Raw genomic sequence first — 24534 nt, forward strand, 5'->3', positions numbered from 1 at the left:
CAAAGCAATACTACACTTAAATCATTCTAGATTTATATCCAGGTTGTACCATAAATCTAATGCGTTGCCATGGCAAATCTCACTGTTTGGGATGGTTCGCCCTTCCCATCTCTGTAATTGCTTCTACTTTAAATCCGACTTGCTTTGTTAATAATGAAATGGTCCCGGGACGTACGGTTTTCATGAACAGGGGTTGAGAAGCAGCTCTCAATTGTGAGTCAAGCTCTCACTGTGTGTACACATGCGCAAAAATTCTTGGAAGTGCGAGGTTGCTCAAGCCATACGCATGCGCATATTTTTCTCTCTTATACTTATTTATTTATTTTTTTTTGTACGAGGTTGTCCTGAACAAGTGGGGACGTAAGGAGTGCGGCGCTGTTTTCTAAGTCGCCTTTTAGTGGACACGGGCCACTGCTCGGTTTTCTGTGGTACATTCAGGGACAAAGAATTGAAAAGACTTCCGGAGCAGTGCTATCAGCGGATTGGAGGAAGACTTAAAAAGAAGCGCTTATATTCGCACCGAACGATACTTGGCATCATGATAATGGCGTATTTTGTGGACAATTTTTGGGTAGGTTCCCTTTTATTTAATGACAGTCGCAGACGCGATAACAGTAAACGGAAACTGCCTTCCGTGCCTTTGAGAACTATCACTTTTTGGCCCTTCAACACTGTATGGAGAGCGGTGTTGGCTCCTGCTGTTTAACTCCTGAGGTCCCCCCGACCGGTGACCAACGGTTCGGGCCTGAAAGCTTGAAGCCTAACTTGACCTCTTCTCCTCCCCGCCCCTCCCTTCCCGAAATAGGAGCGCGAGTTCAACAAGGGCTAAGAGCTCTTGTAAGTGGATATGTATGTCAGAAAAAAAAGGGGGGGAGGACTTTGGAAGCGTTACTCTTTGATTGGTTAAGATAATTTCCCTTTTGATCACGGAAATACTGTGATGCTTCCGTAACTAAGTTAGTGTGACGGGAAACTTAGTACTGTACAGTATTTGTGTGTATGGGTTTTGTGTTTCTGAAGTTAGGTGCCACTTATTCATGCTTTCTACACTGCACGATAATTATTTAATAGTGAAGAAGAAGAATAGAAATAAATATAAATGAAGAACATTAAAAAGTTTTGTTGTAAACATAAGAACATAAGAATTGCCACTTGGGTCAGACCAATGGTCCATCGTGCCCAGCAGTCCGCTCACGCTGCGGCCCTTGGTCAAAGACCAGCGCCCTAACTGAGACTAGCCCTACCTGCGTACGTTCTGGTTCAGCAGGAACTTGTCTAACTTTGTCTTGAATCCCTGGAGGGTATTTTCCCCTATGACAGACTCTGGAAGAGCGTTCCAGTTTTCTACCACTGTCTGAGTGAAGATGAACTTTCTTACATTCATACGGAATTTATCCCCTTTCAATTTTAGAGAGTGCCCTCTCGTTCTCCCTACCTTGGAGAGAGTGAACAACCTATCCTTATCTATTAAGTCTATTTCCTTCAGTATCTTGAATGTTTCGATCATGACCCTCTCAATCTCCTCTGTTCGAGGGAGAAAAGGCCCAGTTTCTCTAATCTTTCACTTTATGGCAACTCCTCCATTAACCATCTTAGTTGCTCTTCTCTGGACCCTTTCAAGTAGCATCATGTCCTTCTTCATGTACGGTGACCAGTGCTGGACGCAGTACTCCAGGTGAGGGTACACCATGGCCCGGTACAGCGGCATGATAACCTTCTCCGATCTGTTTGTGATCTCCTTCTTTATCGTTCCTAGCATTCTGTTTGCCCTTTTTGCCGCCGCTGCACATTGCATGGACGGCTTCATCGATTTGTTGATCAGAACTCCCAAGTCTCTTTCCTGGGAGGTCTCTCCAAGTACCGCCCCGGACATCCTGTATTCATGCATGAGATTTTTGTTACCTACATGCACCACTTTACACTTATCCACGTTAAACCTCATCTGCCATGTTGATGCCCATTCCTCAAGCCTAATTATGTCATGTTGCAGATCTTCGCAATCCCCCTTTGTCTTCACTACTCTGAATAACTTTGTATCATCTGCAATTTTAATCACTCTAACTTATCCGTCAGTTGTGGCGTGCTCTCTCCAGTAGATTCAATTCCTTCTTTGACGTATATGGCAATGCCCCCCACCTTTTTGAGCCACTCTGTCTCTGTGGTATAGTTTGTATCCCGTTAGCACAGTGTCCCAGATGTTTTCCTCAGTCCACCATGTTTCTGTGATGCCTATGATGTCAACGTTATCTCTTTGTGCCATAGCTTCTAATTCACCCATCTTATTTCTAAGGCTCCTTGCGTTTGTGTCCATACACTTGAGTTTGCAGCCTGTTCCTTTCTTGTATTTCCTTTTCTCTTGTGTCCTTTTCGATCTGTCTTGCCTGTGATCCGGTGAGTCTTTCCCTCTGTCTTCTTGCACAGTATCCTCCGGTTATATCGGTTCCCGAACCATCGACTCTTGGACGACTGTTGGCTTTCCCCTTCTTCCTAGTTTAAAAACTTCTCTTGATGTTGCTTGCAAGTAGCCTTGTTCCATCTCTGCTGAGGTGGAGTCCATCCTTCCTGTAGAGGTTGCTCTTCCCCCAGAACGTCGTCCAGTTGCGCACGAAATGGAATCCTTCTTCCTCACACCAGCGCCGCATCCACGTATTGACTGCTTGCAGCTCCATCTGCCTCTTCTCATCTGCCCTGGGTACCGGCAGGATCTCCGAGAATGCTATCCTCTGCGTTCTGGTCTTCAGCTTCCTTCCTAGCATCCGGAACTGGTCCTTCAGTACTTCCCTGTTGTAGCTCCTTTTGCTCACGTTGTTTGTCCCCACATGGATCACAACTGCCGTATCTTCTTCTTCCACACTGTCAATCCTGTCGATACTGTATTGTTCAATCTAGTAGTGAAGGAGAAGTAATTGGATTCTTGGCCATCTTGTGTGAAACTGCAGTATTGTTATGGTTTAAATAGAAAGAGAAGATAGGAGATTTATACTTACTTTTGTTCTTATTCCATCCCATTGTTCCTCTCCACCACCACATCCAGCATTTCTCCCTCCTCTCTCTCTTCCCCATGTATCTGTACCTCACGCATCTCCCACCACCATGTCCAATATTTCTTTCTCCCTCTGTATGCCCAACAATTCACCTCTTTCTTAATTTCCCCATGTGCACTGTCTTTCCCTCTCACTCAGACACCCATGCCCAACAATTCTCCCTTTCTATTCTCTCTCCCACCTCAGCATCGCTTTCCCTTATTCCCTCTGTTGTTCCATTCTATCTCCCAAGTTCATACTCCCTCCCTCCTTCCCTCCTTCCTTCCATCCTTTGTCTCAAGTTTGTACTCCCTCCCTTCCTTGTGTGTCCCAACATGACACTACTGCTCCCTTCCTGTCCAAACGTGACCCCCCTTCTGTGTCCCAACGTGCCCCTCATCGTCTTTCCCTCCGTTCTGCGTCCCAAATTCGTGCCTCCTGTAGGTGTTTACCTCCTCTGGCCAGCCCCCTCCTCCCATTGCAGTTCTCTTTGCAAAGCCACAATCATGGTTGCTGCACGTGGTTGACACTGCAGCCTGACTCTTCGTGCCTCCCGCGGGTATCTACTTTCTCTGGCCGGCTCTCTTCTCTCAGTGGCACTTCTTGCGGCTGACCTGGAAGCCTTCTCAAGGGAAGGCTGAATCAGCCACAAGCTTCGTACAGGAACCAGTGGCCAAGGCTTCGCGAACAGACGTGCCACTGAGAGGAGAGAGCCGGCCAGAGGAAGTAAACACCCGTGGGAGGCACGAAGTCAGGCTGCCATGTTAGTTGCGGCTTTGCAAAAAGAACTGCGATGGGAGCATGGAGCTGGGCAGAGGAGGTAAACACCTACAGGAGGCAGCACAAATTTGAGACACAGAGGGAAAGATGACGAGGGGCGTGTTGGAACATGGAATGGAGGAGGAGGGTTGCGTTTGGACAGGAAGAGAGGAAGAAGGAGCACATTGACACAGGAAGGGAGAAGCAGGACCCTAGTTTGTAAGTACAAGTTTGACGTAAGTTGGGCGTTCTTAAACCATGGACTGCCTGTATATACATAATAGATACTTGTATTATGTTTAGTGACTTATGAGATAGCTGATGGGGAGTGAGGGTGAACAGTCTTTATAGATTGGCTCAGCATCATAATCTAAATTTATTTTTTTATAATTCTTTATTTTAATAATTTTTACCAAAAAAAAATATAATTCACAATTTCAATACAAATTATAAATACAGTGGAACCTTGGTTTACGAGCATATTTCGTTTTCGAAGAACCTTTTCCCCATTCAGTGCCCCCACCCATACAAACCTTCTCCCATCATCATCCTTCCACTCAGACTTTGTAAGAACTTTCAATTTTTTATCAAATAATATGCACACCCCTGTTTTCTTTTTCTCCTTCTTATTAGAAGCCCAAAGTCTCGTTGGATAGTCTTTAAAGTGGATCATCTTTTCTCCTATTTTTTGTAAATGCGTTTCTTGTACATAACAGATATCATAATTCAACCTTCTCATCTCTTTTAAAAACAGCTGACGTTTTCGAGGAATATTAAGACCGTTTACATTTAGACTTCCTAGTCTTATCTTATATACATTCATTCTTTAATAACCTTTTCAATTTATTCTTTTTAACTTTCCTATCCTTACAGATCTTAAAAATTTTTTTGCCAGGTCTCCTTATCTCACCATCTCTTCCCTTCCCCCCAAACCCCACCAGTCTCTCCTAAAAAAAGCAATTTATCTCTCCTCTCCCGAACCCTTCCACATGTCCCTTGTCCCCCTATCTCTGGACCCAGATCCAGCTGCCAGTTGATAAGACCAGGAAGTCAGGTCCTTTCCCAGACATCAGGTTCAAAGAAAGTTAACCCTAACTCAGTACTCCACAGCTTTATTTATCATTATCTACCCTAATTCAAAATTTTATTCTTTATTATATCTAGCACACAGCCTTATTATCAGTTCTTCTCATTATTAAAATAAACACTTTTATTCTGGTTGTGTCTGTAGTCTTTTTTTGATCCACTGTGTGCCATCTCTGGTTTGTCGATCTTGTAGATGAGGCTTGTAATAGCTCCTCTTGCTGTTTTACTCCCTCATTTGGCCAGTTTAGCCTGTATAAATAACTGTTGGGCCTCTAGCACTGACATAGCTTTATATTGCTTGCCTTCCAACCTGAAAGAAATCCCAAATGGATAAGAACATAAGAATTGCCGCTGCTGGGTCTGACCAGTGGTCCATCATGCCCAGCAGTCCACTCACGCGGCGGCCCTCTGGTCAAAGACCAGCACCCTAACCAAGACTAGCCCTAACAGCGCACATTCTTGTTCAGCTGGAACTTGTCTAACTTTGTCTTGAATCCCTGGAGAGTGTTTCCCCTATAATAGCCTCCGGAAGAGCGTTCCAGCTTTCTACTACTCTCTGGGTGAAGAAGAACTTCCTTACGTTTGTACGAAATCTATCCCCTTTCAACTTTAGAAAGTGCCCTTTCGTTCTCCCTACCTTGGAGAGGGTGAACAACCTGTCCTTATCTACTTAGTCTATCTCCTTCAGTACCTTGAATGTTTTGATCATGTGCCTTCTCAATCTCCTCTGTTCGAGGGAGAAGAGGCCCAGTTTCTCTAATCTTTCGCTGTACGGCAGCTTCTCCAACCCCTTAACCATCTAAGTCGCTCTTCTCTGGACCCTTTAGAGTAGTACCATGTCCTTCATGTATGGCGACCAGTGCTGGACACAGTACTCCAGGTGAGGGTGCACCATGGCCCGGTACAGCAGCATGATAACCTTCTCTGATCTGTTCGTGGTCGCCTTCTTTATCATTCCTAGCATTCTGTTTGCCCTTTTTGCTGCTGCCGCCGCACATTGCGTGGACGTTTTCATTGACTTGTCGATCAGAACTCCCAAGTCCCTTTCCTGGAAGGTCTCTCCAAGTACCGCCCCGGACATCCTGTATTCGTGCATGAGATTTTTGTTACTGACATGCATCACTTTACACTTATCTACATTGAACCTCATCTGCCATGTCGATGCCCATTCCTCGAGCCTTATTATGTTATGTTGCAGATATTCGTAATCCCCCTGCATCTTCATTACTCTGAATAACTTCATATCGTCCGCAAATTTAATTACCTTGCTTGTCGTACCTATGTCCAGATCGTTTATAAAGATGTTAAAGAGCACGGGTCCAAGCACCGAACCCTGCGGCACCCCACTGGTGACGCTCTTTCAGTCAGAGTATTGTCCATTTACCCCCACTCTCTGTTTTCTATGCTCCAGCCAGTTTTTAATCCACGTAAGTATTTCACCCTCGATTTCATGGCTCGCAATTTTCTAAAGTAGTCGTTCATGCGGAACCTTGTTGAACACCTTCTGAAAATTCAGATACACAATGTCGACTGGATCGCCCTTCTCTATCTGTCTGTTTATTCCCTCAAAGAAGTGCAGCAAGTTCATCAAACACGATTTGCCTTTGCTAAAACCGTGCTGACTGGTCCTCATCAGCCCGTGTCTGTCAAGGTGATCAGTGATGCTGTCTTTTATCAGTGACTCTACCATCTTTCCCGGTACCGAGGTCAGACTCACAGGTCTGTAGTTTCCCGGATCTCCCCTCGAATCTTTCTTGAAGATCGGCGTAACATTCGCCACCTTCCAGCTTTCCAGAATCTTTCCCAATTTGATCGACAGATTGGCTATTAGTTGAAGAAGTTCAGCTATGGTCCCTTTCAGTTCCTTGATGACCCTCAGATGGATGCCATCCGATCACGGGGATTTATCGCTCTTAAGCCTATCAATCTGCCTACACACCTCTAGACTGACCATCAATCCTGTCAGCTCTGTCTTCGTTTCCAGCATATAGCCTGATGGGTTCCAGTATGCTGTGTACATCTTTCTTCGGTAAATACAGACGCAAAAAAATGTGTTCAGTTTGTCGGCAATTGCTTTGTCCTCTTTTAGCGCTTCCTTTATTCCATGGTCATTCAAGGTTTATTAAGGTTTATTAAATATTTGATGAATCGCTATATCTTTATACAAAGCGATGTACAATAAAATACAAATTAGTTAAGATAAAAACATACAATAAATATATAAACATTAGATATTAGACAAGACCAACAACAATTGGGAGGAAAGGGAGGTTAAAGTTACATATCTTATAATAAGAAACACATTTAAGGGAAAAACATTGAGGAGGTAGTAAAATTCTTGAAATGAAAAATTTTTATTTAAAAGAAAAAAATTTTTTTATGTATTAAAAATCTTTTTAAAAAGATAAGTTTTTAGGGATTTCTTAAAAGAAGGAATGTCTTTTTCATTTTTTATGTAATGGGGCAATGAATTCCACCATTGGGGGCCAACGACCGAAAACATATCTAATCTACGAGTGCCTATAATTTTTAAAGATGGAATAACTAATAAGTTTTGGGAAGATGATCTGAGTGTGCGTGCGGAACTATAGGGAATTAGCATCTTAGAAATGCACTGAGGTTCTTTGAAAATCAAGTTTTTATAGATAAGTAGTAGAACTTTAAACTGAATACGCTGGCAAATTGGAAGCCAGTGTGCATCTTTGAAGAGTGGAGTAACATGATCAAATTTCCTGGCATCATAGATTAGTTTTATAGCCGTGTTTTGAACAATTTGCAGTTGTCGTTTTCCCTTTTGAGTAGTATTAAGCAACAAAGAGTCCCACCATTTCCTTCGCAGCTCGTTTCCACTTAATATATCGAAAGAACGGCTTGAAGTTCTTCGCCTCCTTAGCTATTTTTACCCCGTAGTCTCTTTTGGCCCCTTTTACTGCCTTATGGCACCTGCGTTTATATTGTTTGTGCTTGTTCCAGTTTTCGGCTGTTTTTGACCTTTTCCATTCCTTAAATGTTTTCTTGTCTCTGATCGCTTCCTTCACCTCTACAGTGAGCCATGCCAGTTCTTTGTTCTTTTTCCTCTTGGATCCTTTGTTGATATGTGGAATATATAGATTTTGCGCCTCGGTGAATGTATCCTTAATAAGGGACCAAGCTTGCTCTAGCGTTTTTACAGTGCTTATCCTCTTCTTAATCTTCTTCCCTACCATGAGTCTCATCCCTTCGTAATTTCCTTTTTGGAAGTTCAGTGCCGTGGCTGTTGTTTTGGACCGATGTTTCTCCCCTGTGTTCAGATCAAAATGGATCATATTGTGATCGCTGCTTCCCAGCATCCCTTCTACTTCTACATCTTGTGCCGGTTCTCGCAGGCCATTTAGAATTAAAGTCCAGAATTGCATTTCTTCTAGTATTTTCCTTGACAGGTTGTTCCAGGAAGCAATTGCCTACAGCATCCAAGAACTTGATCTCTCTAATGCAGCCGGAGGTGCCTAGGTTCCAGTCTATTCCCGGATAGTTGAAGTCACCCATGCTAACTGTGTTGCCTCCCTTGCAGTTGCATTTAATCTCTTCTGTCATTTCTCCGTCAATTTCTTCGGACTGCCCTGGAGATTGATATTAGATGCCAATCTTCGTTTCCAGGCCATTTGTTCCTGGAATTTTGACCCATAGAGACTCTAACTTATCTGTCAGTTGTGGCGTGTTCTCTCCAGTAGATTCAATTTCCTCTTTGACGTATATAACAACGCCCCCACCTTTTTGAGCCACTCTGTCTCTGCGGTATAGTTTGTATCCCAGTAGCACAGTGTCCCAGACGTTTTACTCAGTCCACCATATTTCCGTGATGCCTATGATGTCAACATTATCTTTTTGTGCCATGGCTTCTAATTCACCCATCTTATTTCTAAGGCTCCTTGCGTTTGTGTACATACATTTGAGTTTGCAGCCTGTTCCTTTCTTGCATTTCTTTACCTCTTGTGTCCTTTTCGATTTGTCTTGCCTGTAATCCGTTGAGTCTTTCCCTCTATCTTCTTGCACGGTATCCTCCTGGTATACCGGTTCCCGAACCATCGACTCTCTCTCTTGGTTGACTGTCGGCTTTCCCCTTCTTCCTAGTTTAAAAACTTCTCAACTTCTCTCTTGATGTTGCTTGCAAGTAGCCTCGTTCCGTCTCTGCTGAGGTGGAGTCCATCCTTCCTGTAGAACTTGCTCTTCCCCAAGAACGTCGTTCAGTTGCGCACAAAGTAGAATCCTTCTTCCTCACACCAGCACCGCATCCACGCGTTGACTTGCAGCTTCATCTGTCTCTTCTCATCTGCCCTGGGTACCGGCAGGATCTCTGAGAATGCTATCCTCTGCATTCTGGTTTTCAGCTTTCTTCCTAGCATCCAGAACTGTTGTAGTTCCTGATCCTCCCCCTTTGCACCTCCCATAGTCCTGCTTCTGCCTCCTGTCTTTCCCCTTTGGTCCAGGCCTTTATCTCTCTAGTCTTTCTTCTACGTACAACCTCCCCCTTTCTCTGTCTCTTTCTCTCCTTCCTTCCTCCCTCCCTCCTTCCTATGTCCCCCTCACTACCTTCCAGCCTTTGTCCCACCCCTCTCCCCCAAAACCTGCCTGCCTGCCTCCCCCAAAGCCATCCTGCCGGCCTACCTCATCCAAAGCCAGCCTGTCTACCTTCCCCCCTACCGCGCCCGATTCCATCACCCCCGATCCACTGCTTGCCATTCAAAATCCTTCTTCCCTGGATTCCGTTGATGTCATCTGACAGTGTGGCCGGTTAGAGCTGGAGCTCCAACCTGTTTGAGACTTAAAACCTCCCAATTTAGTGTTAGCACCCCTTTTCCTGGCCCTTACCAGTGCGTTCCTGCAATCGGAACAGTGGGGGAGCAGAGTGATGCCGCCAAAAAGGAAACCGGTGATTGACAAGCTGCCGCTGGGAGGATTGGAGCGTGGAGCCCTGCACCTTATGGGAGTGGTATCTAAAATGGCTTGGGTAATAGCTTGAGTCGGATCAGGATGAACCACGGGTTGCCTCCCTGACTCCTAACTTGGCTGCAATAATGAAAGCCTATCTGCAACTGTGGGCCAGTGACATTAAGCGATTGGTAGCCGGAGTCAAGGGGCAAATTAAGGAAGCGGTAAGGAAGATTAGGCGGAATCCTTCTTCCCGATGTCAATTCTGACGTTGGAGAGGAAGTTCCGGGCCAGCCAATCACTTCCTCTCCAATGTCTGAATTGACATCGGGAAGAAGGATTCTGGGTGGCAAGCAGCGGCAGTGGACCTGATGGGGGTGGTTTGAATCGGCGCTGCAGAGAGCTGGCAAGCTTCAGTACGCTGTCCCTGAAAACGGGACATTTCGATATCCCGAACCTGTGTATGGGGACAACGAGACAAGGGATCGAAAAACGGGACTGTCCCGTTGAAAATGGGACGTATGTTCACCTTATCTATGAAGGATGTAGAGCCCTTCTGAGCTCCAGTTTTAGTAGTCATGGACTTTTTGCAGGAGGAACTTCAGAAGGGTCTTTTGGTTGGATCACTGAAAGTACAGATAGCAGGCCTTTCCTGTTTCCAAGCACAGGGAGAGAGAGGCTCCTTGATCTCTCACTCAGATGTCACCTGGTTCATTAAAGGAGCTCTTCAGTTGTGCCCTCCAGTGCATCTCCCTTTTCCTTCCTGGAATCTTAATAACATATTGCAAGGTCTCAGTGGACCTCTGTATGAGCTTGCACAGGGAGACTTCCCTTCTGGATCTTACGATCAAGTTGGTGTTCTTGGTGGCGATTACATCAGCAAGTTCAAGTCTCCAAGTTGTACACTCTTTCCTGCAGGGAGGCATTCTTCAAAATTATGGAAGCAGGGCTCTCCTTACACATGGTTCTGTCCTTCTTACTGAAAGTTGTCATGGCATTCCATATTAATCAGGGAGTCTGCTGGGAGTCCTAGGGGTCAAAGAAAAAGTTCAGGTCATTGCATTTGCTGGATGTCGAGCTCTCCTCCAGTACCTCAATCCCAAAAAATTGTAAAGAACCAGCAACATCAATAACCAACTATAGACCTGTAGCATCTATTCCATTTATGGTAAAAATCATGGAAGGACTGGTACACACCCAACTTATGGAATACCTTGACCAATTCTCCCTCCTTCAATCTGGTTTTAGGCCTCTATTTAGCACTGAAACGGTAATTGCGGCCATTCTGGACAATTTGCGCTACTTGTTCAGTAAGGGCCTCAATACCCTAATCATGCAATTTGACATGAGTTCCGCCTTTGACTTGGTAGACCATGGAAAACTGTTACAATACCTAGACGCAATCGGAATCAGAGGAGAATACTGAACTGGTTTCGAGGTTTCCTTATATCACGCACATACCAAGTCTGTTTTAATCACGATCTCTCAGATACATGGAGCAATCCATCTGGCATGCCACAAGGATCACCGCTATCCCCTTTGTTCTTCAATGTTTACATGTCCTTGCTGGGTGCACAACTATCCAAGCTGGGGATAAAACTATTTAGCTACGCTGACGACTTCACGATAATCATCCCATTAACCAACTCTGTCTCGGAAGTCACCCCCAAAGCAACAGAAGTATTAAATCGGATGGAGCAATGGATGACCGAATTCAGACTAAAACTAAACTCAGAGAAAACAAAATTTTTCATAGCAGCGCCATACCCACTCGACACTAAAGCACTAATGTGCATCAACAACCTCAGCTATCCAATTCAACCCACTATGAAGATATTGGGTGTAACATTGGACCGAAACCTGACCATGAAAGACCAGGTGGACTCCTTGATCAGAAAAATCTTTTATACCCTCTGGAAACTTCGGTCCATCAGAGCTTACTTCGATGCCTCATCATTTCGAATTCTAGTACAATCCCTTATTCTGAGTCAACTCGATTATTGTAACATCGCCTACTTGGCACTCCCCCAGAAATACATGCGGCGATTGCAACTGGTTCAAAATACAGCGGTTAGACTACTTTGTGGATTGAAGAAGTTTGATCATGTGACACCTTCCTATCGACTTTTACACTGGCTACCAATGGAGGCACGTGTGAAATTCAAGTTTGGTTGTTTTTGCTTCAAGGTACTTTATGGTTTAGCCCCTAAATACATAACAGACCTTTTCTCTTTCTCAACCAACAGACACAAGCGAAGCTCACACCTGTTAGAGGTTGTAAATTTAAAAGTCATCATCAACATCTTCTCGCACATCAAGCAGCATTATGGGGTAAAGACCTTGAACAATTGCTTGTGCCTATTACCTATGGAGAATTCAGGAAACGTCTGAAAACACATCTATTCCTGAAATACTTAGGAGACCAACCCATTCAATCTTAGTCCTTAACAACCGAGCGCAAGAATCACCTGTCGCTAAATCTGTACTTTGTTCATTCAATCTGTAACTCTGTTTATTCACTCAATCTATAACATTTCTAAGCATTGTAAACCGCATAGAACTTCACGGTCCTGTGATATATAAACTGTTATTATTATTACCTCAAGGTTACCAATGAGTTTGGCGTATTGTATCACCTTTTTGTTCTGACCAGTCATGCCAAGAAAAGGAGGCTGGCGTCTAAAGCCTTGATGGCCATTTCCTCTGTGTTTGTGGTCTATGGTAAGCAGCTGCCAATTGCATGGAAAGCTCACTCCACCAGATGAGTTGCTGCATCATGGGCGGAGACTAGGGCTGTCTTGCCTGAGGAGATCTGTGGAGCGGCTACATGGTCTACCCACCATATCTTTACCAGGTTCTATAGGTTGGACACAGTAGCCAAGAAAGATGCTGCATTCAGGTGCAGACTCAGTAGGCCCACCTTAGACTCTGGGCACTGCTTTGTTACATCCCTATGGTTCAGGACCACTAGACACATTGCACTAGAAAGAAAGTTTAGATTCTTACTTCGATTAATCTTTTTTCATGTAGATGTGTCTAGTGGTCCTGAAGCCCCACCCTGTACTTGGACTTTGCCTGCCTTCTGCCTCATAATCAGTCTGGAACTGGAGAAATCTGTCTTTCAGGTGAGCTAAGAGAATTAAAAATAATACACTCAAGAGAGTGTATAGTCTGCTTCAAGTCTCTGCTGAATAGCAGGACATGCTCTATTGACCCGTGTCCTCCCGGGGTCTTTAGATCTATTTTAGATGAGATTTCACCATCAATTTCTCAAGTTGTGTTGAAATCGTTATCTGACGCAAATGTCCCTTTTCACTTAAAGAAGGCTATTGTTCATCCTTTGCCGTAAAATCATGTCCTTAGCAACAGCAGCAGATGAATCCAGAGACCAATGGGATAGCACACATCTACCAGCAGGCAGAGATAGAGAAACTGATTTAACAGGTGGTCCTATTGGCTGGCACTCCTCCTGTACCTTCAGTATGCTCTATCTCCCAGCAGGTGATGGTCACTATTCAACTAGCTCCTGAATTCTGGCTGTGACTGGAAAATTATTTTCTCCTGTTGAGGTTTCTCTTCAGTGAGATGGCAATTTTATTCTCCTGTTGAGGTTTCTCTTCAGTGAGACAGGGGTGTCTGGCTGAATGGTGCCGGCTTTAGGGGTTACACCTGGGCCCCTCCAGGTCCCTGCCTCCCCCTCCCTCCATTGCTAGAGCCTCTGACTGGGTCTCGATTTTTTTTTCTTCTTTTCCTTCTCCGTTTATAAAAAAAAAAGAAGACCACAGTTGCTACATTCTGCCCTGTTAGTGCTGCACAATCAGCTCTTACTGGCTTCAACCGGCCCTAATAACAAGTTTGTGAGTATGTATGTGTTTTTTTACTGTTGTTTGAACTTCCGGTTCTCTTTGGGAGTCTTAGTACTGTGGGTTCGGTCAACGTATGTTTAAAGAATGGATATTTTATTGAGGCTAAGTTTTATGACTAGAAATCTGTTGAGGGAGCTGGGACTTTCCCGCCCTTTGCATGCACGTGCTTGATTTCTTTGTTGGTTACTGCTCGGCAGTAGCGGTGCGATTTCATGCTCACACTTGTTCTCCTCGTTGGGTTTCAGTGCAGCAGTAGTAGTCCTGTTTATTCCAAGGCTCTCTTTCATTGGTGTTTGTCACGGCCATGTGCAGCTGATTGTGCAGGTGCCGGTTTATAGCAGCACCTGAGATAGGACATGTTTTTTCCGGCGCTGTGGAAAGCACCGCACCGTTCTTCTAGTTTTTCCCCGAGTCTGATTTTCTTTCTATGCAGGCCGCAACAGGGTAAATTTTGCGGGGCTTGATTCCGACTATGTTTCTAGGAGCGTTGATGCAGCGGCCACGTGTTGGCGAGAATCAGGCGTGCGCTTGGGTCTCCAGTGATGGTGGGAGAGCTGCAGCGTTCCGGTAGTTTATTTCCAGCTGACTTTGGTCAGGGTATGCTGTGGCTTCTCTCCTTTCCAGTTCAGACAAGTTGTTCGTGTTTCACCAGCTTTGGGGCAAGCTTGGACAGATTTATGTTTGTCTGTGTTCCTGTTGTATTCACTTGGAGGAAGCTGCTAGTTTAAACGGACTCTGGGGTTAGCACTCAAAGGGATTACCAGAGAGACTCTGACCTGTGCTAGGTCACCCAGTCTTGGTTTGTCTCCGGACTGGGTCGAAATACGGCAAATCACGGCACAGTGAGATAAGCAGTAAGATAGTGCCCTGTATTTCACACGGGTATCTCATTGTCTCTCTTGGGGTCCCTGCAGATTGAGCCTTTGTCAGGTATTCTTTCCCCTTATAACCCCAATGTATTATGTAACTTCTTTCTCCCATATATTCCTTCCCTATGCTTCCCTAATCATCATGTAACTCCCTTCTTCTTGCATTGTGTAATTCGCTGATTGTTCAGCCTTCTTTCTATGTGAACCGCCTAGAAGTCAGTCTGACTATGGCGGTATAGAAAAATAAAGTTATTATAATATATTATTATTATTGGTAACTGTCCTTCTTATTTGGGCCTCTGTGCTGCGCTGCATGTGTCTAGTAGTGGCATAGGATATATATGCCTAAAGATAGTACAAACAGTTTCCAAGTTCAGGCTGTCTCTATGGGCATAATGACACTTCGCATCTTCCTGCGGCCAGGACTCTCTTTCTCTATTTCTGAGGGGGCCTGGACTTCAGATTTCCATGCTTATCACGCTGGTTTCTCCTGTCGCCATTTTCTCATGGCACATGCTAGACGGACCCCCCTGACCAGACAGGAAGGGCTGTACAGCTCCTTCTAACCAGGAGCCAGTTACCTATTCTATCAAACCCGCGGAGGAGCACGCGCTATGTGGCTGTTAGCCTCATTCCTGAAGCTCTCATTAGCGATTTGAGCTTTGTCCTGATACCTGTTAGGATGCTGTTGTTTTCCACAGGGTGGTAGATGCAGCATCTTGATTGCGTCTAGTACATATTAACTTTTTTTTTTTTTGAAATATATATTTTATTGCATTTTCAAGATAAACAAAAGGCTCAACTATACATGGTGGTCAACATAAGAAATGAGTACCAGAACACAGCTCAATTTCACCGTATACCTGAGCCACCCCCCGCTCCCCCCACCCCACCCTGTACCACTCCCCACCCCCCCTGCCAACCAGTAAACAATAAACAAAGTCCAAACCAGTGCAGTTTCAAAAAATTCCTATACATTCAACAGATGACTACGAGCCCGAGGCGTTAAAGTGTCCCAGAATGGTGTCCAGCAGAGACAAAACAGCCTGCCCGGAACCAAAGAAGCAAAGCAAAGCCTCTCCATGGAAGCTTGTTGTATCATCAAGGATCGCCAGCAGGAGAGCGTCGGTGAGTCAGTGGAGATCCAGCATAGCAAAATCGCTTTCTTCCCCAACAACAATGATCTGGAAAGAAAGCTCCGAAATCCCTTAGGAGCAGACAATGGAATCCGGTCCAACGTAAACAACATGTCCGGACTCAACACAAATTTGTAATTCCACATGGTTTGGATATGTCCACATAGCTGCTGCCAAAAAGCTGCAATCCGAGTACAGGACCAAAACTGATGTCCGAGAGTGGATGGAGAGTGAGAACACTTGAGGCATTGGTCTGACAAACACATTTTTGCTCTGTATTGGTAGGATGTAGAGCGATAAAGCCTGTGTAGAAATTTGTAGTTCATTTCAAACAAGAGCACACTGTGTGAGACACGGGCTGTCCGAAAGGCTCCCCTCTGGATCATATAAGCTGTCACTTCGCAAGAAAGGTCTTGAGACCATTTCAGCGCACTAGAATCATAGGAAGGCTCACCCAATTGTTCCTGGAGGTGGCGATGATGAAATCTCAATGGAATCGGTACCTGAGCTGACAGACTCAACGCCTCTGACAAGGAGTCCATTTGGCGGTCTGTAATAGAATCGCATGGTAAAGATCCAACATAAGAGGAAAGTTGAAGGTAGGTAAACCAATCGGATGATCTCCAACCAGAATTACGTTGAAGTTGCTCAAAAGTTTTCAAGGAGCCATTGGAATGTACCAATTGAAATACATATTGATTAGTCGGTATTGTCCACACCGAAGAGGAGACTGGGTCCATGCCCGCTAGGAAGGCCCCATTGCCCCGCAGGGGTAAATAAGGAGTCATCTGGTGGGATATCCGGAGCTGTGTACACAGTCTATTCCAAAGACGTCGCAAGGGCAATAAGAAGAGATCCCGTGCAGTAGAAGTTTTCCGTGGCAGGTGAGGAATGTGAAGCAGATAGCTAAAGTGGTATGGAGCACAAAGTAAAAGTTCCTGACTGGAGGCCGAAAAGTGGCCAGTCCCTCTAAACCAATCATTCAGATGTCGCATTTGACACGCCTGAGACAGTAAACGAAGACTATGAAGACCAAATCCACCGCGGTCTCTAGGACGTGCCAGATGGGACAGGGTCAGTCTTGCTCTCTTTCCATTCCATAAATACTGTTGTAAATGTTTACCAATTATTTTGTCATGATGGGCAAATAACAAGACAGGTATCATTTGAAAGACATAAAGCCACTGAGGCACCAATACCATATTATACAATGCTATTTTACCCAGTAAAGAAAGTGGATAGATCCTCCAATTTTCCAACTTATGAACCGTCTTTAAAACTAAAGGGTCTATATTGAGGGCATACAGTTTCGAAGGGTCAGGGGAGATAACAATACCCAAGTAGGTAAGATGTCCCGAAGCCCATGTAAGGGGAAAATGCCCCTGCCACTGCGTCTGTACCTCCGAAGTCAAAGGTAACACCATGGATTTCAGTTTATTTAACACCATTCCCGAGTACATACTAAATTCATCCAATAGTTCTAATGCCCTAGGAAGAGACAATTCACGAGATCCCAATGTTAATAAAAGGTCATCCGCATAAGCCAATACTCTCAATTGTGAGTCTCCCTCCGGTAGGCCCAGTAAAGTATCATCCCGCAGTTTGGTACGCAGGAAAGGGTCCAAATACAGCAAGAAAAGAAGAGGAGAAAGCGGACTTCCCTGCCGGGTCCCACGAGCTATCGGAAAAACGGGCGTGCGGGTACCATTGACCAATATGCATGCTGTCAGGTAAGTGTAAAGCAAATGAAGCATGTCCAGAAACCAGCCATCAAACCCCATGTAAGTGAGTACACTGAAGAGGTAGTCCCAATTGACCTGATCAAAGGCCTTAGCTGCATCTAACCCCACAAGGATCCCCTGAAGCTTAGCATCGCGTGTACGCTGCACGGCAGTAAGTAGTCTGCGGACATTCAATACCGAGTGTCGGTGTTTCACAAAACCCACTTGTTCCGGTATTATCAAGGTGGGCAACAATGTGGCCAATCTATTAGCTAAGATTTTATCCAAAATTTTTATATCCACATTGATTAAGGATATGGGCCGATAGGACTCTACGTCCGTCTCAATTTTACCAGGTTTAGGTATTAAAGTTATAAAGGCCCGATTGGTCCCTGGCGGGAAAGAGCCTCCCTCAAGGGCTGCTGTGTAGTATGCCTCCAGAGGGCCGCAAAGGGAAGGAAACAGAATCTTATAAAACTCAGGTGAAAACCCGTCGGGGCCAGGCGATGTACCACCCTTAAGCTGTTTAACCGCTCCCTGGAGTTCCTTACCCTGGATAGGGCGATTCAGTTGGAGACGATCAGGCGAGGACAATCTGGGAACCCCAGCATCTGTTAAATAGTCTTCCACTTCAGGCCCTCCCCGCCCTTCCCTGGATGCATAAAAATCTGTATAATACTGAAAGAAACTATCCGCTATAGCCGGAGTGGTGTTAAGGTCTTTACCCGAGGGATGTAGAATTCGAGAAATATGACGATTAGGGCGTGGAGGTTTAGTCAAGTTAGCCAAAAGACGCCCCGCTCTATTCCCAAATCGGTAGAATTTAAACCTACAGTAATGGAAATAATGCTGCGTGCGTTCATGTAATAGAGAATTCAGAGCAGTCTGTGCCGCCACCATCGCCTCCTGGGATTGTGGGGAAGGATGTGTTAGATGTGATCGCTTCAGGCGTTTATACTCGCTCTCTAAGTGTATGAGTCCTTGGGAAATACAGGCTCTGTGCGCACTAACATAGGAAATAATATCCCCCCGGAGCACTGACTTTGCTGCCTCCCAAAACAAGAGGGGGGTTTCCTGATGTTGAGAATTAAAAGCCACGTAATCGTCCCATTTCTGTGTAAGATATTTCTGAAAATTTGAATTTTTTGATAAATAGGACAGGAACCGCCAGGTTCCCCCCGGTACACTATCCGTACCACTCAAAATGTCAAGCCAAATAGGACAATGATCAGACACAGAAAGAGGGCCCACCTCCGAAGATTGTATCTTAGGCAAATATGTAGATGAAGTCAAAATGTAATCTATACGGGAAAATGTTTGATGTGCTCTGGATTGATGTTTGATGTGCTCTGTATTGATGTGCTCTGGATTGATGTCCCGTTCCGTAGAGTGTAACACACGCCATGGGTCTATAAGGTCTAATGTATCACACAAATAAGGTATACCTTTGGAGGGACCAAAAGACTGATTAGAAACCGGGCCCGTTCTATCTAAAGTGGGATTCAACACCTGATTGAGGTCTCCCAACAGTATCAGGGGACACATAGTAACATAGTAACATAGTAGATGACGGCAGATAAAGACCCGAATGGTCCATCCAGTCTGCCCAACCTGATTCAATTTAAAATTTATTTATTTATTTTTTTTTTCTTCTTAGCTATTTCTGGGCGAGAATCCAAAGCTTTACCCGGTACTGTGCTTGGGTTCCAACTGCCGAAATCTCAGGATCATGTAACCCCACCCCCGCCAATTTAGTAAAGAATGAGTGATCATATTGGTTGGGAGCGTATGTCATTAACAAGTTAAATGTGGAGCCTGACATAGTGACCTTACACAATAGAGTCCTCCCCAATACATCTCTGTAAAGCTGTTCTATCTTACCCGGAAATCCCTTTCGAACCAACAACACTACACCCGCCTTTTTGTTTGGGGAGGAAGCATAGAATACCTGTCCCACCCAACCTCTCAAAAGCTTAGCATGTTCAACGTCCGAGAGCCTGGTCTCCTGCAAACATGCCAGATCAGCTCTATGATGTTGAAGACGTTGGAGAATCTTACTTCTCTTAATAGGGGAAGAAATGCCATACACATTCCAAGAAAGTAGTCGGAAAGTGTGAGGGCTCATGTAAGTGAGAGAAAACCGCTATTTGCCCAGTTCCTCAAACAGACTCTCCCTGGCTCCCAGCCAGACCGGGGAGAAGCCAATAACAAACAAGTCTTGCATATAGGAAAATTACGGCTACAGGAAGTGCACTCAGGGTCTTCACTGGTTTGGTGCAAGCTAATAGTGGCAACAAGTCCTACCCCCCCAATCCAAACCCAAGAACCCCCCTCCCCTACCCCAACCAACCCAAACTCCCCCCCGATCCCCTATCTTGCCCCCCCCTCCTCCCCACTTGGTTCTGAGCTAACCTAAAACCCCAGGTCCTAGGAAAGCAGATCATGCCATTGAGGCTGTCAGAGCCCTGCCTCCCATAAAAGTGATTCAAAAATTGCATACATCGCAAATAACATACAATCAGTCATAACAAACCCCCCTATAACAGCAATGTCAAAGAAACACAATACAACAGTCAAGTGGCTCCAGCTGTAGTATCTGCACAATTAATAAATTCACCCGCTGTATCTGCAGAGTCAAACACATGCCATTTCCCATTATGATGGATTTTTAAAACTGCAGGATACAGAAACATAAACCGACGCTTCTGTTCTACCAGCTTTGAGCAAAGAGGATGTAATACTTTCCGTCGTTCAGTTAGCGCTGCTGAGTAGTCCTGTCCAATGCGCACCGGTAAGGTCTCATAAGTCAGAGGCTCTTTTTTGGCGCGGAAGGCACGCAGCAGCTCCACTTTGTGACGATAGTTGTGCAGCTTGCCTATTACCACTCTTGGGCGCTGATCCGATCCTGCTCGAGGGCCCACTCTATGTACCCTTTCAAAGCGAGCCGGGCCCAGAGAAGATGGCATAGGGAGCTCACTTGCCAACCAGGACTCCACCACGGAGAGAAGCACCGTGTCCGAAATTGTTTCAAGTAAGCCAATGAAACGCAGGTTTCCACGGCGGGACCGATTCTCCAGATCTTCGATTTTATCCTGGCAAAAACGGAGCTGATTGGAAAGGGTTGCCACTGTGGATTCCATTGCTGTGGCCCCATCCTCCACCGCCGAAACCCGCGTCTCCAGCTCAGTCACTCTCGTGGAATTATCTTCCAATAGAGATTCCAGTTTAGTCAGTTGTGTAGAAATTAACTCCATTCGCGGCCCCAGCGCCTGCAAAATAACCTGCTGTAATTCCGTTATCATTTCGGGGGTAAAAGCCGCCGCCGGCGCGTCTGCACGAGGCGCGGCCGCCATCTTGTCTTCGCCGGGCCGCGCCTTCTCCTGATCTTTTTTGGCAGATTTTGAGGCCATGGGAACCGCTGTATGCGCCAGGTACCTGTCCATACACTGTAGATTGAATCCTCTGTTAAAGGGGGTTGAAATCGCTAGCGATTATGCGATTATTTTAGCTGTAGGAAGCGCAGGGCTCTGGAGCCGATCGAGTGTGCAGCCGACCAGCTCACAGCATCACGTGATCTCGTACATATTAACTTTAAAGGACATACGTATTTCGCTCATGTTGCATGGAGTTAGTACTGTTTTCATGGTTCCAGTATACTCCTCTTTACATTGCGAAACTTGATTTTTCCTAGAAGAGTTTCTTTCTTCTTACAGATCCTACAGTTCTCATCATGCCGTTTCCTGACCTTCTGCACTTCATTTTGAGGGGATCTTGACTTCTTCAGGCTTTCTCATGAGGGGGAAGACGCTATGTCAGGTCAGGGTACTGTGAACATTTTTCAGGATGCTTGCAATTTTGCATCCTCCTCAGGTTTCCGATTCGTTCTTGGAGTCTCTATGTTTTGTGTTTCCCTAAGTGTTACTGGTCGTCAGGGCAGTTCTTGTAGTTCTTCAGGAACTAAGGGACGTTGTTCCACTTACTGCATGGTGCCCAAGATGGGGGCATTGGGCAGGCTGGATCCCATTCTGTTGAATTAGTTTCTCAAAAATATTTACATTTTCACTAAGGACTCCGAATCGGCACTAGGTTTGCTTGCCTCTCTTGGAGCAGCGCTTTTGGTTTTAGCACATGCCATTTTGCCTATTCAAGGCTCCACGAACATTTTAGAAAATGTGGGCAGTGGTACCATTTTGGCGCTACCAGGCGATTCACCTACTTTCTTCTTGACTGACTGCTTGATTCGGACACCTTCCAGTCGGGCCATTTGACTGACCTGAAAAGGGTGGTTTCTTTTCCTCAGTTCTTTGGACGTGAATCTTCGAATTTGCACAGCGCTCTTTTCTCCTGTACTATTTATAGGTATATTGGGGAGATGTTTTTATTCACATAGGAGAGAAATATGTTTCTTCCCAGAGACTAGGGCGATGGGTCACAGTCTCAGGTTTGCATTCTTCTTCAGTCACCATGACCAAGAGTATGGGATTCTGTACAGGTTCTAGGATCCATGTTGCTGACTCCACTGGGAACTTCGGCTTGATTTCCCATTATAACGCTACAGCAATCGCTTTTGTTCCGGTGGTTCCTGGTAACTCAGGGCTCCAATTATTTGGTAGGCTCCTCAAGCATCGATCTGTATGATTTGGTAGCTCAGCGAGATTTCTCTTTTCAAAAGCATGCCCCGGTCTTTGCTGGATTAGCTCATGGTCACCAAACATCCTGGGCTGTCAGGTTGGGGGGCTCGGTGCCTTCCATCCTCAGCTCCAGGAGTCTGGTCTTAAGAGGTGATCAATACTTGTTCATTCTTCTACTCTGGAGCATGGTCAGGCTACCGTTTCTGGAGCTTCAGACCATTCTTCCGGAATGACGCTGAAGGTCTTTTCAGTCAGTATTATGATGGGGGTGTTTCTCTACAGCCTGGGCAGTAGGTGATGTACTCAGTTGGCGGGTAAAGTTGTGGTTCTACTTCAATGGATGGACCCTCATCTTCCTCTTCTGTTGGCAGATCATTTTATAGGTCAGGAAAAGAGTTTGGATAGATTTTCTCTCCGTGAAATCTGAGCATGGACCATTTATTGTATGTTACAGTGTACAGCGCTGTGTATGCTCTAGAAAGTGTAAATGTTAGTAATAGTGAAATCTTCTACATCCTGGTTATTGAGAATTTTGGCTCTGGCGTTCCAGCTCTTTTTATGGAAATGAGATCTCCTGGAACTAGACCTCGTGGCCTCATCTCGAAATTCTAAGCTTCTTAGCTTCTTCGGCGGGCACAGGGAGTAGGAGTCAGAGGGGGGTAACAGCGTGGCTTCTTTCTCGCCTCTGGTTTCTCTTTTTCAGTGTTTTCCCCTGGCTGATGATGGCTTGGATTTGCCATCTCAAGCTCGCTTTCAGGGCACAGTATTTGTAGAATATCTGGATTGGTTGCGCCATCCTTGCTATGTGGATCTGATGAGTCTTTCGACAGCCGGATTGTTGAGTTTCCTTGTATCTCCGGATTTGCTCACCTAGGATCCAATCAACATGGATATTCGTACTACTTTGGTATTACGACCTAGCTTTTGAAAAGTCATGGCTGACGTGTAAGGGTTATGCGAAGCAGGTTGTTTCTTCTCTTATCTAGGCGATAGAGACGTCTTCACCTGTGGCTTCTGCTTCCTTTGGAGGTTTTTCCTTTCTTGGGTACTTCTCAACATTTGCACCCTTCCAGAGTTCTTTTTTGGCATAAGTGTATTGTCAAAGGCTTAGCGTTCAATTCCCTTCAGCTTCAAGTGCCATTCTTAGCTTTTTACAAGGGCTAGGTATATTGCTCTTCGCTTACTTCTCAGATTCATGTAGTTCATTTCCTAAACGGAGTACGATATATTTGTACACCTCTTAGAAAGCTCTGTCCGGAGTACAGTCTTAAGGTACTTCTTCGCAGTTTACCGAAGGCTTCATTTCATCCTTGTCTTTTGAGACTCTAAAGGGCTGTGCCGTTGAACACGGGGTTTCTTGTGGCCATGGCTTCAGCTCGGCGGTTTTCTGAGTTGCAGGCCTTGTTTGGCGGGGATTCCTAGTTCTGACTTACAAAATCTGGGGTGTCAGTTCAGACGGTACCACAGTTTCTTTCTAAGGAGTGTCATCCTTTCTTTTATCCTTCCTTCTTCCTGGGAGGAGAAATGGGGGAGATGTGCTTTTATTCACTGCATTTTTTTGAAAGTGTGTAGCGTTCTCTGCGAGCTAGGTTTCTAACGACTTTTAGTTGTTTAGATCACCTTTTTGTATTCTTCAAGGGATGCCTCAAACGTATGGTGGCATCCAAAGCCTCCATCACTCGATGGGTCCAAGAGAGCATTCTTTACGCTTGCTTGATGGCAGGGAAGCGGTTGGCGAAAAAACCTCTTGACCATTCTGCCAGAGCAACTTGGCTACTTCTTGGACTAGGTCCAGAGGTTTTTCCTTGGAGGAGTTTTGTCTCGCGACTACTTGGTCTTCCGAGAGTGCTTTATCTCAGCATTACCGGTTGGATGTGTGGGTGCATGCGTTTAGTGCTTCGGTTGTTGCGGAGGTGGCGTTTGCTTACCACCCAGATTGAGGATTGCTTTGCTACATCCCATTGGTCTCTGGATTCATCTGCTGCTGTTGCTAAGGAAGGAAAAATTATGTTCTTACCTGTTAATTTTTTTTCCTTTAGACGCAGCAGATGAATCCAGAGCCCCACCCTTTCTGGATATTGTCTATCGTTTTTTTCTTTTGCAACTTTAGAAGTTTGTTATTATTGATGGTTGTATTCTATATTATTGCCTTTTGAGATTTGTTATGGGAAAGAAGTTTTTTACATGCTATGCCTATTGATGATTATGGATGCTTGGGCAATGAGCTATACTGAAGATACAGGAGGAGTGCCAGCCAATAGGACCACCTGTTAATCAGTTTCTCTATCTCCGCCTCCTGATAGATGTGTGATATCCTATTGGTCTCTGGATTCATCTGCTGCATCTAAAGGAAAAAAAATTAACAGGTAAGAACATAATTTTTCCTTTTTACCCAATTTTGTCTTTAAGGTTCTTGGCTAAGTCTTAGAAAAGGCTGTGTTATTACAGTTACAGGATTATTTTTTATAAAAATGCTATTTTAGATGATTATCAGTTTGGGTTCAGACTTAAACACTACTGAGCTCCTTGTCAATT

General features: G+C 45.0%; 1 protein-coding gene across 2 annotated transcripts in view; it reads left to right on the top strand.

Annotated features, from left to right (window-relative positions):
- The first annotated feature begins 347 nt into the window (after nt 1-347).
- FCHO2 (FCH and mu domain containing endocytic adaptor 2) overlaps nt 348-24534 on the top strand; it is a 349104-nt gene continuing 324917 nt past the window's right edge. For both annotated transcript variants that reach the window (XM_033929206.1, XM_033929212.1), the window contains exon 1: nt 348-571. In XM_033929206.1, the coding sequence (XP_033785097.1) occupies nt 539-571 (33 nt within the window). In that variant the 5' untranslated portion in view covers nt 348-538. The remainder of the gene's footprint in view (nt 572-24534) is intronic.

The sequence above is a fragment of the Geotrypetes seraphini genome, chromosome 1, assembly GCF_902459505.1.
Source record: "Geotrypetes seraphini chromosome 1, aGeoSer1.1, whole genome shotgun sequence".
Taxonomy (NCBI): Eukaryota; Metazoa; Chordata; class Amphibia; order Gymnophiona; family Dermophiidae; genus Geotrypetes; species Geotrypetes seraphini.